This window comes from Argopecten irradians, chromosome 16 (assembly GCF_041381155.1).
Source record: "Argopecten irradians isolate NY chromosome 16, Ai_NY, whole genome shotgun sequence".
Lineage (NCBI taxonomy): Eukaryota > Metazoa > Mollusca > Bivalvia > Pectinida > Pectinidae > Argopecten > Argopecten irradians.
Window position 1 is genome coordinate 8,156,724 of NC_091149.1, and position 17,864 is coordinate 8,174,587.

Here is a 17,864-nt window from a genome sequence, read left to right on the forward strand (position 1 = left end):
ACACTAGTGCATTGTCCAATTATCGACATTGAAGCGGTAGATTTTGTATATGAAAACACTAGTGCTTTCTCAAATTCATTCAGAGAACCGACAGATATTGGTCAAAGCAGAAGATGTTGACATTGAAGCGATAGATTTTGTATATGAGAACACTTGTACTTGTGCTTTGTCCAACTTATTCAGAGAACCGACAGATGAAAACACTAGCGATTTGTCCAATCGAAATATATATGGGTCAAAGCAGAAGATACGGATATTTAAGTATCGATTGTTACATTGTAGATATGTCTTTGATACCTTTATCTGGACACCATTGTTAGCGGTGTGCTAATTGCGGCGCGTTTTGATTATTTACATTTAACATTTGTGGTTGCGCAGCGTCATAAAAACCTGTTATGAAATGTGAACAAATAAACAAACAAACAAACAAACAGATTGAAATTGAAAATAGCTGTTCAGACGAAAATTAAAACAATTAAGGGTATGTGACTCTACTACATTATTTGGTAGCTAGTTCCAATATTGTCAACTACCCTTCTGACATGCATTGGAGTTCATATTGATATTATATTCGTACGGCTAGAGTAGCGTATTCAGTTTACAAATACTAAAAGGTCTACACTCCGTTTGTATAGGTAGGCCTAATGCTTTCCACACGTCCTTTATGACGTCATAGATCAATTAGTATATTACGTCACATAACATTGCTTTGTGACGTCACAAAGCAGCTCGGTGATACCGGTGTACTTGACGACCATTGCGGGCTTTGAGGTTGGGGAGGGGTGGCAACTCCATGTATATATATGTCAACAGCTTTCTAAGATCTTTCACGTCTACAAAAAATGGAAATTGAAAATTACGAAACAAACACAAACGGGAGGGAACTAGGTAAACGGTTTAGCGCACATTCCTGCCTCGTCTTCGACGAACTTCGAAGATTTGGCCAGCTTTGTGATGCTGTAATCAAGGTGGACCATCAGGAGTTCCCGATCCACAGGGCCATCATGTCAGCGAGCAGTCCTTACTTCAGAGCCTTATTCACGAACGCGCTGGACGCCGTGGAGAAACGGGAGGTGGAAATTCCGGGAGTGACTGCCGATATTATGCAAATTATTATAGATTATGCCTACACCCGTCGCGCGACCATCGACGAGAAGAACGTAGAATGCCTACTTCCGGCAGCGGACCAGTTCCTGGTGCATGGCCTTGTGAAGAGATGTTGCGACTTCCTCGCCGGGGAGCTGGAGGCACAGAACTGTATCGGCATTCACAACTTCGCGCGTCACTACTTTTGTCCAAATTTAGAACGAGTTTCGTATCGCTATCTGATGCACAACTTCAGTGAGGTTGTCGCCACTAGTAACGAATACACAGACCTCTGTGTAGAAGATGTGTTTGAAATATTATCATCCGATGACCTCAACGTGAAAAGTGAAGAAATGGCGTTCGCCGCTTTGCTGAGCTGGATTGACTACGACTCCGAGAACCGGAAGTGCCACATTCCGGGCCTTCTACGAGCCGTCCGGTTAGGTCTGCTCTCCACTCAGTTTTTCGTTGAAAAAGTCAAAGCCCATCCGTACATTAAGGACAATGAACAGTGCAAGCCTCTTGTTATCGAAACCCTCAAGTTCCTGTACGATCTGGACATGGATGAGGACAAGGATTTAGATATAACCAACCCTCTGGCGCGTCCCCGGGTACCACATGAGGTGATGTTTGTAGTGGGTGGCTGGAGCGGCGGGTCTCCGACAAACATCGTGGAAACCTACGACATGCGGGCAGATAAGTGGATCGTTTGTGATACTGGTGATGAAGGTAAATACGATTAATTGGAACGAGCCCACTCCCATGTGTGCGTCAATCTGATTAAAATACAGATCCTTATAACCACTCCGTTAAATACAGGATCTGAGAACATCCCATAAAGGGTCATGTTCGGATGACCTTTTTCTCGCGTGTACTTCAGATCAAATGCATTTTCTACACATTATTATGTCAATTGATAACTCCATTTCGTCACAGTATATACATATTGTATAACATTTAGCTTTGTTGTGCTTTTTGGGCGAGATGACTACGTACATTAAAATAATTCGGACAGTTTTTCAAACTATTTCGTCCCTAGTCAAGATTTTGGCAGTACCGTTTTCATTGGCCATTTCAAAGGTCATCTTGACGTGACCCCTAATGGAATGTTATCAGATCGTAGAGATAATAAGGATATGTATTTTAATCAGATTGGTGTGTACGTATGAAATGTATTTGCAATTAACAGGTACTAAATAGAAATCGCTTTCTAGTTACCTGAAAAAATTAACAGGATTTTTGCCATACATTGCGCTGACAAATAATTATAGTACGCGACCGTAGCGCCTAAGCGGTTGTTAACCTGTTCTAAAAGTCGTTCACGCACTTTTTCCCGCGCTATAATTTCAGAAAGTTGTTCTATCCCTACTACATGTAGTTAGATGTGCCTTGTTAAGTTTTTAAAAATATCAATAGCGGTAATTAAAAACTCCAATATTTTATTCTGTATTAGATCATTAATACAGTCTATTAGTGTGTTGGCCCTGCAGATAGGGCGTTAGAATTGTACCTGCTGTCCCTATTGCATGATCGTAAAAGGCTTCTAAATTTAGGATCTTATCTTTTCTCTTCTTCCTAACTGACTTTATCTTTCCTAATGCCTCCCTTGGCACCGCCTCACTTTTGGCCTTGAGTTGAGCGTTTGCCCCTGTGTGGAAGGCTCTGGGTTCTGTCCCCTGGCCGAAACACACCAAAGTCTATGAAAGTGGTAGTTACTGCTCCTGCTTTATAGCGCTCAGCATACAGGGAGTGGGACGACTGGTTCGCCCGTTGTCAGTATAATATGACCGGGTGGGATGGGCAACAGTTCCACTATACAAGATGATACAACATGAATATACCGCAGTCTCCCAAAACATGCACCCAGCACAACATACACGCAGCACACCGCATAAACGAGAGGTCCTGTAAAAGGGGCGGGTCACCGGTCTCTTGTCATAACCTCTATATCCATATCAATATAACAAAATTCCAATGATACATTGATTACTATTTCTGGTAAAATTTGTAATTATATGTTCTTTGTTCCGTATACGTAGCTGCCGTAGTTTTTCATACCGGAGACCCAGGTTGGATTCCTGCTAGGTCGGGCACTCGACAAGAACTTGTATTTTCTTATACAAACCATGTGTATGCGAAAGAATCAAAATATGCACATTTATTCCAGGTCCTCGAGCTTACCACGGAACTGTCGCTATAGACAAGAAAATCTACGTCGCCGGAGGTTTTGACGGCGTCGAGTATTTCAACAGCGTGCGATGTTTTGATCCGGTCACGAAAAAATGGTCCGAAGCGGCACCCATGAACGCCAAAAGGTATCTAAAAATAAGCCTGTCCCTCTCTTGTCACAAAGAATGAATCTCTGAATTTTTTCCAAATTACCTATCTTCTTTTGTATAGACGATTACTTTGGCGGGTCAATATTTTATATAATATATTCATCAAATTTTCACAATAATAGTGCATCGAAAAATCGCGAAAGTAATTTTCACGAAAACAGATTTATACAGTATCTCTTTTAAATGTTAATCCTGCTTTTTTTTTTTTTTTTTTTTTTTGGCGCGCGCTAGAGAAATTGATCAATTAAGCGATTTAAAAACAACATATATGTTCATTCAAAAACTAGGGTTGGACTTTATATTTCTGGTTTCTTACATACACTTATGGAATGCATTCGACATCATAACTCGTTAATACTGTTTTTTTATATCGTTTCATTTATTTCAATGATATGGCAGCGTAACATTACATCTATTCTCCAAACCAGCATTCGTCCAATAATATCCGGATATTAACGGGGCATTTATATACACTTCTCCAAACCGAAACCTCTCTAAACTGGCCAAATATATATCATATCACACGCATGATGATTTACAGAAATTCCACCTTAACAATCAGAATAACGATTCATACCGCGATATGGAGCTTAGAGTTATATCACATGCATGATGATACTTTACATGGATATACCGTGGCTGATAGGGAAATATATCTCTATCTTACACAGGAGGGTGTAAGACAGCTCACACGCGCTAGACAATAACGTGACGTCATCAATACATGCGGCGTAACTGCAGCGCGCATTGTAAATGACGTCATCAATATTGACGCATAACGACGTTCCTGAGGTAATGGCGCGATGAAAAAGCTGGATACCAAGTGGAATTTCGTAATTTTTTTCTACTAAGTAAAGAATCAAACATGGGTCTGTGAAGTGGACAGGGATATCTCAACCCTTTTGAAAGATTTTGGCCGTCAACCCTCGGCAAGCCTCGGGTTGACCAGCCAAAATCTTTCACTCGGGTTGATATATCCCTGTCCACTTCACAGACCCATGTAAGATTCTATTAATCTTTCCTTGCAGATGTTATGTGAGTACAGCTGTTCTCAGAGGATGTATCTACGCCATGGGCGGATATGACGGTCACGTACGACTGAACACGGCGGAACAATACTTTCCTGGCCGGAATCAATGGACCGTGATAGCACCAATGAATCATCAACGTAGCGATGCCAGCGCCACCTCTCTCAATGGTAAATATAGATCATGCTTCCTTGGTAAAATGTCATGGTAACCGACTATATATCCAGAAGTTACAACAATCGGTTAACGTTAGTGATCAATCGATCTGGATTTTGAAGAAGGAAAAAAGATAGAAATTATTCAACAGTTGCTGTAAATTGTAAAAATTTATTGAAATGCCAAATATTGTGAATGCGCCATATCTTTTATCATAAACTTTTGCATATTATGGAGTTATCTTACCTTGCTGGTATGTATTGATTATGACGTCATGTTTTTACGAACACAATGTCACTCCTCACGGAATATTAAAAAAAAAAACCGACAAAATAAATTCCTGTCCGCAAGGGAAATAATTCTGTAAATTGCAAAGATGGATTATCTATCAATACTTAGGAGTCTAGCGCCACAATTCATTCGCCTAGTTCTTGAAACCGTTCTTGAAATTTTAGGTAAAATCTACATCTGCGGCGGATTTAACGGACAGGAATGTTTGAACTCCTCGGAGTATTACGACCCAAACACCAATCAGTGGACGTGCTTTGCGCCCATGCGCAATAGACGTAGTGGTGTGGGCGTGATCTCTTATGGAGACCAGATATACGCACTGGGCGGATTTAATGGTGCGGCTCGGATGAACACAGGGGAGCGGTATAGTCCGCTGACGGATACCTGGCAGACGATACCGATGATGTACAATCCCAGGTCAAACTTTGGTATAGAGGTAATACATTATAGACTTAGGTGTTCTACAGGGGGACACATAATAGACTTTGGTGTTCCACAGGGGGACACATTATAGACTTAGGTGTTTACAGGGGGACTCATTATAGACTAAGATGTTCTTCATGGGGGACACATAGTAGACTTAGGTGTTTTACAGGGGGACACATTATAGACTTAGGTGTTTTACAGGGGGACACATTATAGACTTAGGTGTTTTACAGGGGGACACATTATAGACTTAGGTGTTCTACAGGGGGACACATAATAGACTTAGGTGTTCTACAGGGGGACACATTATAGACTTATATGTTCTACAGGGGGACACATGATAGACTTAGGTGTTTACAGGGGGGCACATAATAGACTTATGTGTTTACAGGGGGACACATGATAGACTTAGATGTTCTACAGGGGGACACATTATAGACTTAGGTGTTCTACAGGGGGACAATGGTTGACTTAGGTGTTTTACAGGGGGGCACATAATAGACTTAGGTGTTCTACAGGGGGACACATTATAGACTTAGGTGTTCTACAGGGGGACACATGGTTGACTTAGGTGTTCTACAGGGGGACACATGATAGACTTAGATGTTCTACAGGGGGACACATTACAGACTTAGGTGTTCTACAGGGGTAACTTTGGTACAGAGGTAATTCATTATAGACTAGATGTTCTACAAGGGGACACATTGTAGACTAGGGTGTTCTACAGGGGTAACTTTGGTACAGAGGTAATTCATTATAGACTTGATGTTCTACAGGGGGACACATTGTAGACTAAGGTGTTCTACAGGGGTAACTTTGGTACAGAGGTAATTCATTATAGACTAGATGTTTAGGGAAACATTTTATTCTACTAGGGGACACATTGTAGACTTAGGTGTTCTACAGGGGTAACTTTGGTACAGAGGTAAATCATCATAGACTAGATGTTCTACAATGAGACATATTGTAGACTAAGGTTTTCTACAGGGGTTAGTTTGGTACAGAGGTAATTCATTATAGACTAGATGTTCTACAAGGAGACACATTGTAGACTAGGTGTTCTACAGGGGTAACTTTGGTACAGAGGTAATTCATTATAGACTAGATGTTCAACAAGGGGACACGTTATAGACTTTGGTGTTCTACAGGGGTAACTTTGGTACAGAGGTAATTCATTATAGACTAGATGTTCTACAAGGGGACACATTGTAGACTTAGGTGTTCTACAGGGGTAACTTTGGTACAGAGGAATTCTTTATAGACTAGATGTTCTACAGGGGACACATTGTAGACTTAGGTGTTCTACAGGGAGGTAATTCATTATAGACTAGATGTTCTACAAGGGGACACATTGTAGACTTAGGTGTTCTACAGGGGTAACTTTGGTACAGAGGTAATTCATTATAGACTAGATGTTCTACAAGGGGACACATTGTAGACTTTGGTGTTCTACAGGGGTAACTTTGGTACAGAGGTAATTCATTATAGACTAGATGTTCTACAAGGGGACACATTGTAGACTTTGGTGTTCTACAGGGGTAACTTTGGTACAGAGGTAATTCATTATAGACTAGATGTTCAACAAGGGGACACATTGTACATTGTAGAAAGGTGTTTCTACAGGGGTAAACTTTGGTACAGAGGTAATTCATTATAGACTAGATGTTCTACAAGGGGACACATTGTAGACTTAGGTGTTCTACAGGGGTAAACTTTGGTACAGAGGTAATTCATTATAGACTAGATGTTCTACAAGGGGACACATTGTAGACGAAGGTGTTCTACAGGGGTAACTTTGGTACAGAGGTAATTCATTATAGACTAGATGTTCTACAAGGGGACACATTGTAGACTTAGGTGTTCTACAGGGGTAACTTTGGTACAGAGGTAATTCATTATAGACTAGATGTTCTACAAGGGGACACATTGTAGACTTAGGTGTTCTACAGGGGTAACTTTGGTACAGAGGTAATTCATTATAGACTTATGTTAGACACTTTAGATGTTCTACAGGGGACACATTTAGACTTAGGTGTTCTACAGGGGTAACTTTGGTACAGAGGTAATTCATTATAGACTAGATGTTCTACAAGGGGACACATTGTAGACTTAGGTGTTCTACAGGGGGACACATTGTAGACTTAGGTGTTCTACAGGGGTAACTTTGGTACAGAGGTAATTCATTATAGACTAGATGTTCTACAAGGGGACACATTGTAGACTTAGGTGTTCTACAGGGGTAACTTTGGTACAGAGGTAATTCATTATAGACTAGATGTTCTACTAGGGGACACATTGTAGACTTAGGTGTTCTACAGGGGTAACTTTGGTACAGAGGTAATTCATTATAGACTAGATGTTCTACAAGGGGACACATTGTAGACTAAGGTGTTCTACAGGGGTACACTTTGGTACAGAGGTAATTCATTATAGACTAGATGTTCTACAAGGGGACACATTGTAGACTAAGGCGTTCTACAGGGGTAACTTTGGTACAGAGGTAATTCATTATAGACTAGATGTTCAACAAGGGGACACATTATAGACTTTGGTGTTCTACAGGGGTAACTTTGGTACAGAGGTAATTCATTATAGACTAGATGTTCTACAAGGGGACACATTGTAGACGAAGGTGTTCTACAGGGGTAACTTTGGTACAGAGGTAATTCATTATAGACTAGATGTTCTACAAGGGGACACATTGTAGACTAAGGTGTTCTACAGGGGTAACTTTGGTACAGAGGTAATTCATTATAGACTAGATGAATTCTACAAGGGGACACATTGTAGACTAAGGTGTTCTACAGGGGTAACTTTGGTACAGAGGTAATTCATTATAGACTAGATGTTCTACAAGGGGACACATTGTAGACTAAGGTGTTCTACAGGGGTAACTTTGGTACAGAGGTAATTCATTATAGACTAGATGTTTCTACAAGGGGACACATTGTAGACTAAGGTGTTCTACAGGGGTAACTTTGGTACAGAGGTAATTCATTATAGACTAGATGTTCTACAAGGGGACACATTGTAGACTTAGGTGTTCTACAGGGGTAACTTTGGTACAGAGGTAATTCAGTATAGACTAGATGTTCTACAAGGGGACACATTGTAGACTAGGTGTTCTACAGGGGTAACTTTGGTACAGAGGTAATTCATTATAGACTAGATGTTCTACAAGGGGACACACATTGTAGACTTAGGTGTTCTACAGGGGTAACTTTGGTACAGAGGTAATTCATTATAGACTAGATGTTCTACAAGGGGACACATTGTAGACTTAGGTGTTCTACAGGGGTAACTTTGGTACAGAGGTAATTCATTATAGACTAGATGTTCTACAAGGGGACACATTGTAGACTAAGGTGTTCTACAGGGGTAACTTTGGTACAGAGGTAATTCATTATAGACTAGATGTTCTACAAGGGGACACATTGTAGACTTTGGTGTTCTACAGGGGTAACTTTGGTACAGAGGTAATTCATTATAGACTAGATGTTCTACAAGGGGACACATTGTAGACTTAGGTGTTCTACAGGGGACACATTACAGACTAGTTTTCACAGGGGTAACTTTGGTACAGAGGTAATTCATTATAGACTAGATGTTCTACAAAGGGGACACATTATAGACTTTGGTGTTCTACAGGGTAACTTTGGTACAGAGGTAATTCATTATAGACTAGATGTTCTACTGGGGACACATTGTAGACTTAAGGTGTTCTACAGGGGTAACTTTGGTACAGAGGTAATTCATTATAGACTAGATATTCTACAAGGGACACATGTAGACTAGGTGTTCTACAGGGGTAACTTTGGTACAGAGGTAATTCATTATAGACTAGATGTTCTACAGGGGGACACATTGTAGACTAAGGTGTTCTACAGGGGTAACTTTGGTACAGAGGTAATTCATTATAGACTAGATGTTCTACAAGGGGACACATTGTAGACTAAGGTGTTCTACAGGGGTAACTTTGGTACAGAGGTAATTCATTATAGACTAGATGTTCTACAAGGGACACATTGTAGACTAAGGTGTTCTACAGGGGTAACTTTGGTACAGAGGTAATTCATTATAGACTAGATATTCTACAAGGGGACACATTGTAGACTATGGTGTTCTACAGGGGTAACTTTGGTACAGAGGTAATTCATTATAGACTAGATGTTCTACAAGGGGACACATTGTAGACTTAGGTGTTCTACAGGGGTACTACAGGGTAACTTTGGTACAGAGGTAATTCATTATAGACTAGATGTTCTACAGGGGACACATTGTAGACTAAGGTGTTCTACAGGGGTAACTTTGGTACAGAGGTAATTCATTATAGACTAGATGTTCTACAAGGGGACACATTGTAGACTAAGGTGTTCTACAGGGGTAACTTTGGTACAGAGGTAATTCATTATAGACTAGATGTTCTACAAGGGGACACATTGTAGACTTTGGTGTTCTACAGGGGTAACTTTGGTACAGAGGTAATTCATTATAGACTAGATGATTCTACAAGGGACACATTGGACTGGTTCCGGAACTTTGGTACAGAGGTAACATTATTGACTGATTCACGGGACACATTGTAGACAGGTGTTCTACAGGGGTAACTTTGGTACAGAGGTAATTCATTATAGACTAGATGTTCTACAAGGGGACACATTGTAGACAAGGTGTTCTACAGGGGTAACTTTGGTACAGAGGTAATTCATTATAGACTAGATGTTCTACAAGGGGACACATTGTAGACTAGGTGTTCTACAGGGGTAACTTTGGTACAGAGGTAATTCATTATAGACTAGATGTTCTACAAGGGGACACATTGTAGACTAAGGTGTTCTACAGGGGTAACTTTGGTACAGAGGTAATTCATTATAGACTAGATGTTCTACAGGGGACACATTGTAGACTAAGGTGTTCTACAGGGGTAACTTTGGTACAGAGGTAATTCATTATAGACTAGATGTTCTACAAGGGGACACATTGTAGACGAAGGTGTTCTACAGGGGTAACTTTGGTACAGAGGTAATTCATTATAGACTAGATGTTCTACAAGGGGACACATTGTAGACTTAGGTGTTCTACAGGGGTAACTTTGGTACAGAGGTAATTCATTATAGACTAGATGTTCTACAAGGGGACACATTGTAGACTAGGTGTTCTACAGGGGTAACTTTGGTACAGAGGTAATTCATTATAGACTAGATGTTCTACAAGGGGACACATTGTAGACTAAGGTGTTCTACAGGGGTAACTTTGGTACAGAGGTAATTCATTATAGACTAGATGTTCTACAAGGGGACACATTGTAGACTAAGGTGTTCTACAGGGGTAACTTTGGTACAGAGGTAATTCATTATAGACTAGATGTTCTACAAGGGGACACATTGTAGACTAAGGTGTTCTACAGGGGTAACTTTGGTACAGAGGTAATTCATTATAGACTAGATGTTCTACAAGGGGACACATTGTAGACTAAGGTGTTCTACAGGGGTAACTTTGGTACAGAGGTAATTCATTATAGACTAGATGTTCTACAAGGGGACACATTGTAGACTTAGGTGTTCTACAGGGGTAACTTTGGTACAGAGGTAATTCATTATAGACTAGATGTTCTACAAGGGGACACATTGTAGACTAAGGTGTTCTACAGGGGTAACTTTGGTACAGAGGTAATTCATTATAGACTAGATGTTCTACAAGGGGACACATTGTAGACTTAGGTGTTCTACAGGGGTAACTTTGGTACAGAGGTAATTCATTATAGACTAGATGTTCTACAAGGGGACACATTGTAGACTAAGGTGTTCTACAGGGGTAACTTTGGTACAGAGGTAATTCATTATAGACTAGATGTTCTACAAGGGGACACATTGTAGACTAAGGTGTTCTACAGGGGTAACTTTGGTACAGAGGTAATTCATTATAGACTAGATGTTCTACAAGGGGACACATTGTAGACTAAGGTGTTCTACAGGGGTAACTTTGGTACAGAGGTAATTCATTATAGACTAGATGTTCTACAAGGGGACACATTGTAGACGAAGGTGTTCTACAGGGGTAACTTTGGTACAGAGGTAATTCATTATAGACTAGATGTTCTACAAGGGGACACATTGTAGACTAAGGTGTTCTACAGGGGTAACTTTGGTACAGAGGTAATTCATTATAGACTAGATGTTCTACAAGGGGACACATTGTAGACTAAGTGTTCTACAGGGGTAACTTTGGTACAGAGGTAATTCATTATAGACTAGATGTTCTACAAGGGGACACATTGTAGACTAGGGTGTTCTACAGGGGTAACTTTGGTACAGAGGTAATTCATTATAGACTAGATGTTCTACAAGGGGACACATTGTAGACTTAGGTGTTCTACAGGGGTAACTTTGGTACAGAGGTAATTCATTATAGACTAGATGTTCTACAAGGGGACACATTGTAGACGGTGTTCTAAACATGGGTAACTTTTGGTACAGAGGTAATTCATTATAGACTAGATGTTCTACACATTGAGACACATTGTAGACTTAGGTGTTCTACAGGGGTAACTTTGGTACATAGAGTTAATTCATTAAAGACCAGATGTTCTACAAGGGGACACATTGTAGAAAGGTGTTCTTCAGGGGTAACTTTGGTACAGAGGTAATTCATTATAGACTAGATGTTCTACTAGGGGACACATTGTAGACTTAGGTGTTCTACAGGGGTAACTTTGGTACAGGAGGTAATTCATTATAAGACAAATAGTGTTCTACTAGGGGACACATTGTAGACTAGGTGTTCACAGGGGTAACTTTGGTACAGAGGTAAATTCATTAATGTAGATAATTGACACGAGATACCATGCTATACATGTAGATAATGTATATAACTGATTCTTTGTAGGTAATTAATTTTATACTTTTTGTAGATAATTGACGAGATGATTTTATACTTTGTAGATAATTGACGAGATAATTTTATACTTTGTAGGTAATTGACGAGATGATATACTTTGTAGGTAATTGACGAGATGATATTATACTTTGTAGGTAATTGACGAGATGATTTTATACTTTGTTAGGTAATTGACGAGATGATATACTTTGTAGGTAATTGACGAGATGATATTATACTTTGTAGGTAATTGACGAGATGATTTTATACTTTGTAGGTAATTGACGAGATGATATTATACTTTGTAGGTAATTGACGAGATGATATTATACTTTGTAGATAATTGACGAGATGATATTATACTTTGTAGGTAATTGACGAGATGATATTATACTTTGTAGATAATTGACGAGATGATTTTATACTTTGTAGGTAATTGACGAGATGATATTATACTTTGTAGATAATTGACGAGATGATTTTATACTTTGTAGGTAATTGACGAGATGATTTTATACTTTGTAGATAATTGACGAGATAATTTCATACTTTGTAGGTAATTGACGAGATGATTTTATACTTTGTAGGTAATTGACGAGATGATTTTATACTTTGTAGGTAATTGACGAGATGATTTTATACTTTGTAGGTAATTGACGAGATGATTTTATACTTTTTAGAAAACTGATGAGATGATTTTATACTTTGTAGGTAATTGACGAGATGGTTTTATACTTTGTAGGTAATTGACGAGATGGTTTTATACTTTGTAGGTAATTGACGAGATGATATTTGCGATCGGCGGATTCAATGGCGTCACAACCATATTTAACGTAGAGTGTTTCGACAGGACATCAGAAGAATGGTAGGATACTTTTTTCGTATAGTCAAACATTAAACGTCATAACATCAGTTATTTCGGTACTGTAAACCACATTAGTTTTTGCGATAGAACTCGACCTCGATTTCAAATGTTACGTGAATATTCATTTAAAATGTATATATGAATGCAATATTACCACCAAGAGCCCGTGATCACGAATTTACTCTCTGTATTCGGAAATATGTTGACTATAAACGAAGACGCAAAATACAGTAAACTATACGCGAAAGGGTCGCGGTGGCCGAGACAACCCCTCCACTTCTGGGCCGCGAGTTCGAATCCCATGTGGGGCAGTTGCCAGGGACTGACCGGTTGTCGGTGTTTTTTCTACGGAGACTCCGTTTTTCCTTCACCGTCAAACCTGGCATGCCTTGACATGACCCTCCATGGCTGTTAAAGTACTCTCATTTACACTATTACCGCACTGTACCACGTGAATGTTCGCAGGTACCTTTCGTGATATTTGTCAATTTAATTCTTTACTTAATATAGAAATATTCGTGATTAGTCTTTGGAACAAAGCGCAGTAATGAATCAAAATGTATCATTAAAAAAAGTTTTATCTTAATTGTAGGTTTGACGCAACGGACATGAACATCTACAGAAGTGCGCTGAGCGCATGCGTCATCAATGGCCTGCCGAATGTTCATGATTACACTCATAAAGAAAGTAAATTAAACAGGGAAACAGGAAAAGATGAAGACTGATTTGTAAAACTGAGAATCACCATAAAAGTGTGGTTTAATTAAAATATATATCTCGTAATAAACGATTCTCATGTTTTTATTTCCCTATCCATCAAATCAGAAGGGTACACGTATACAGGTAGCATTGTCTGTGCACAATAGACAATACTGTAGTATTTATGGTGGCTGATTACGGCCATCTCGTGTTGTTGTGTTGTCGCCTTGTCGTGTTGTCGCCTTGTCGAGTTGTCGCGGTCTCACACTGCGACAACTCGAGATTTAACAGTTAAAATGTAACTTGTCAGTTATTGATGTCGACATCTAAACTAAAAGATGTCGACATCTGGTCTTGAATGTGGAAATCAAAGGCCACCCTTTCATAGACCACTGTGTATATGCAGCAAAAGCCATACAGCAGAGATCGACGTTGATTTTGTTAATTCAAGTTTTTATTTATTTGATTTCAAAATAAAAAAAAATTGTGATCCTGCACATCCCGGCCATGAAACTGTAGTCTGCGTGTACGTAGCTGTTAGCCCGAGCCAAGGAAGTGTACAACGAATTATTAATATATATAACCGTGGGTTGAAAATTCGTTTCAAAGCTGTGTGTGTGTTTTGTTGATTGGCATTCGTACCAAGTCCATGTAGTACATACCGTAATATACTATATCAAAAGAATGAATGAAAAAAATGAAAAAAAAAAATAAAATAAAAAAAAAGAAGATTTTTTTATATTGTATTTTCTTGTGAATCCCGAAAAATACCAGTTACGTAATTTAAAAGCCATAAAGGTCACAGTACAGGTACACAATACACATTGGGAAACCAGCTATACTTGTTAGCTTGGCCTGTCCATATATATACATAAATATTTACATCCCTCGATGCACTTAAATAAAGGCACAACGAATTTTTGTTACGGTCTTAATGGTCAGATTCAACCTTTGGGCTAAAAATCCTCCAGGGACGCGGTTTTAAACTCCCAACTCGCGATACATCTGCATCTATTTTTCGTAGTAAAAACATGCGTTTTTTGTAGTCAAACGTAGTAAAAAAAAAGTCACGTGCTTATACCTCATTCATGCCATTGGCCGGAATATACAATTGTATTATGGGTAACTTGTGATCACGTGATTTTGTGTTTACTTCCAAATATGGTGATAGTTTGCTTGCCATTTCTTCGGAGAAATTGATTTATTTGAAAATATTTAGACTCCAAAATGTCTTTAATATTGCATGCATATCATTTTGACTTGCACATATATGCACTGTTTTACTAAAAATAATGAACTGAATGAGTTATAAAACTGACATTTCCACGTTTTATATATAAATGATATAATACGAATTGACCAATTCAATAGGTCTAACCGTCTAATCTAGGATCAGCGAAGATCGGCTACTCCCGGCTAAATTCGTAGAATTCTAAATTTATATTTATATATTTTATTACCTGGTTTAGGGTTCAGAACATATACATATAACACAGAGAAAATAAGGCCAAATTATGTATAAATACCAGGTCAGAGAAATCACTCTATTTTGGAAGTAAACACACACTCATGTGATCACTAGTTACCCACTAAAACAATTCCATATTTATTTCGGCCAATGGCATGAATGAGGTATAATCACGTGACTTGTTTTACTACGTTTTACTACAAAGAACGCGTGCTTTGTACCATTATGGGGGAAATCCTCCGCGGATCGTGGTTTCATTTCCACCATTTGAAATTGTTAGCAATACTATCATATCATAGTTTATTTTCCATATTATTTCCAAACAAATAGTTATAAGTTTCCGCATAGCCCACTTAGCTTTTTGGGAAACTAATACATACATGTATGTACACATATACTATGAAACACGGGCTTATGCTTCCCGCCTGGTAAATTGGGACCTAGGACCTAACTCATTATGCTTCGGTAGGTTCCGTACGAAAATGTATCATTTTGTTTCTTCATAGATTGAAAGGTCTCAAGGCCCACTACCAATATTGTGAATTTCATGACCCTGGGGTCTCGGGAATTTTCCCCAGGGGATAGGGTCTTTACCATAGTTTATATAGGGAAACACATTCATGAGCATTATTTGCTCAATTTTCATAGGAAACAGATGTAATGGAATCAAATACTCTTCATATATTAAAAGGTTAAATGGATATCATCACTGGCTGATTTCATGGGCCTGATAGGCCAATATATGGTGTTTATATACAGTGTATGTATTTGTTTCATTCTGTATCCGAAATCTGGTGACCAATCAGAAAAAAACATGCATGGTTGACAGGTGGCTATGTGTTTTGTTATTCCTGCTATATAGACTTCATTTTTAGTTTTCCCATGTTATAAAACATTTCCAAGAGGAAAGAAAAAGTTGAAAAATTACAGAAATAGAGAAAAGATCCATCTTTAATTGGCATGATTTACATCAGTCAGTAGTGGGTACCAAGTTCATTAAACTTTTTAAATGTGCAACTGCAGAGGCGTAGGAAGAAAAAGAGTCCTCCTGCACATTTTTTGTACTTCATTTTAGAAAATTTTGCCGCTTTGTGTCGCATTTCCTAAAAGTTCAAGCACGTAATGTTCAAACCTTTAATAATAAAAATTCAATACACATGAACTAGACTAAAAATGTCCATCAAGGGATTCTACTATTTCAAAAATGTTTCTTAAAATATTAAATTGTATATATGTCTAAGCAAGACAACTAAATCAATTCATTTTTTTTTAGTTAAACAACAATGTGCTGACGGTGTGAAGTCGTATGTTGAGATCGAGCAGGGTTGCATAATGATATGACGACATTCACAATTATAATTTCTAAATGCAGGTAAATGTAAATCGAAAAATTACCACGTTAAGAACGCATTAAAATCCTCAAAATACACCGTAAAACTCATCTTGGCCATTCCAAATCGTAATATTTTTCGCGGGGGAGACCCCCGGACCCCCAGAACACCAAAGTCGCGCATTCGGCGCTCGCAAAATCATCAAAATCGTAATTTTTTTCCGGGGGAGATCCCCGGACCCTCAAAACACCAATATCTCGCGCATTCGGCGTTCGCAAAATCATCAAAATACATCGTAAAAATTATCTCAGCCATTCTAAATCGTAATTTTTTTTCCGGGAGAGACCCCCGGACCTCCAAACACCAAAATCTCGACTCTTCGACGCTCGCACGCCATTTTGCATATTCATTAATTTCCTGTTAGCGTCGCCATTGATATGGATGTGTACAAGGATTATATGTAATGATTTATGAGGAAAAAGTATATAAAGTATTATGGTTGTGTGTTGAATTGAGTGACCTATTGCAATTGTCTTTTGGCCGGCATCATCCAGTGTCTGTTGTAAACAATTTACAATCTTCTTAATAACCAAGAACCTCATACATGGACATGTTATTGGGCCATAGCATGCTGGGATGAAGGGATACAAAGTTTGTTCAAATCAATGATCTTGACCTATGTGCCAAGTCACAGGGCTGAGACATATTTATTATTTATTTGTTTGTTTAAAAGCAAAACATTATTTATAACTGTGCATATCGGAATTTAGGTGACTGTTAGACTTATATATCCTTATTGCCTTCTGCTCATTCTCAACTCTCATCCATTTGTAAACAATTCAAATTTTAACAAACTTCTTCTCCACAACACGATTTTTCTCATTTTACAGCAAGTACAAACAACAACAATCAAATAACAATCATGAATATTTTGTATTGATATCATTTTTTTGCAAATTTTCAGCAAAACAAACATGTTTCAAATTAAATTAGTACACATATTTGATTAATATATTTGATCTGCATTCATTATTGAATTTAAAAAAAAACGAAAAAAAAATTATATCATAGCGAAGGTACATGGTTTGTCATTTTAATCAAGGGAGATAAATCCGTTTTGAAGGCTTTTCCACAAAGTGGAGTGGAAAAGTTAAGATTAATTCACTTCCCATGCATTATTCAACCAAATTTAGCCTGGTACATTTCCTGGTCAACATCAATTATAATTTCAACACAAATTAATTAGATGATGTTTCAAGTAATTGTCGAGTATATATACATGAACTTTGACATCTGCCA

The 17,864-nt window shown here is 38.5% G+C and overlaps 1 protein-coding gene across 1 annotated transcript; it reads left to right on the plus strand.

Moving 5' to 3' along the window:
• Nucleotides 1-714: 714 nt before the first annotated feature.
• On the plus strand, nt 715-14,420 carry LOC138310995 (kelch-like protein 10). Its single transcript, XM_069252411.1, has 6 exons — nt 715-1,815; nt 3,254-3,401; nt 4,454-4,623; nt 5,065-5,336; nt 12,976-13,067; nt 13,660-14,420. Exons 1-6 carry the CDS (start codon nt 843-845, stop codon nt 13,790-13,792), a joined length of 1,788 nt encoding a protein of 595 aa, XP_069108512.1. The 5' UTR covers nt 715-842; the 3' UTR covers nt 13,793-14,420.
• The last annotated feature ends 3,444 nt before the right edge of the window (nt 14,421-17,864 follow it).

What these genes read in the sequence shown, in the direction of transcription:
- LOC138310995 (XM_069252411.1), top strand. Translation starts at nt 843, where the DNA reads ATGGAAATTGAAAATTACGAAACAAACACAAACGGGAGGGAACTAGGT. An exon ending in TTGTGATACTGGTGATGAAG is followed by an intron (nt 1,816 to 3,253) that starts GTAAATACGATT and finishes CATTTATTCCAG; the next exon opens with GTCCTCGAGCTTACCACGGA. An exon ending in GCACCCATGAACGCCAAAAG is followed by an intron (nt 3,402 to 4,453) that starts GTATCTAAAAAT and finishes CTTTCCTTGCAG; the next exon opens with ATGTTATGTGAGTACAGCTG.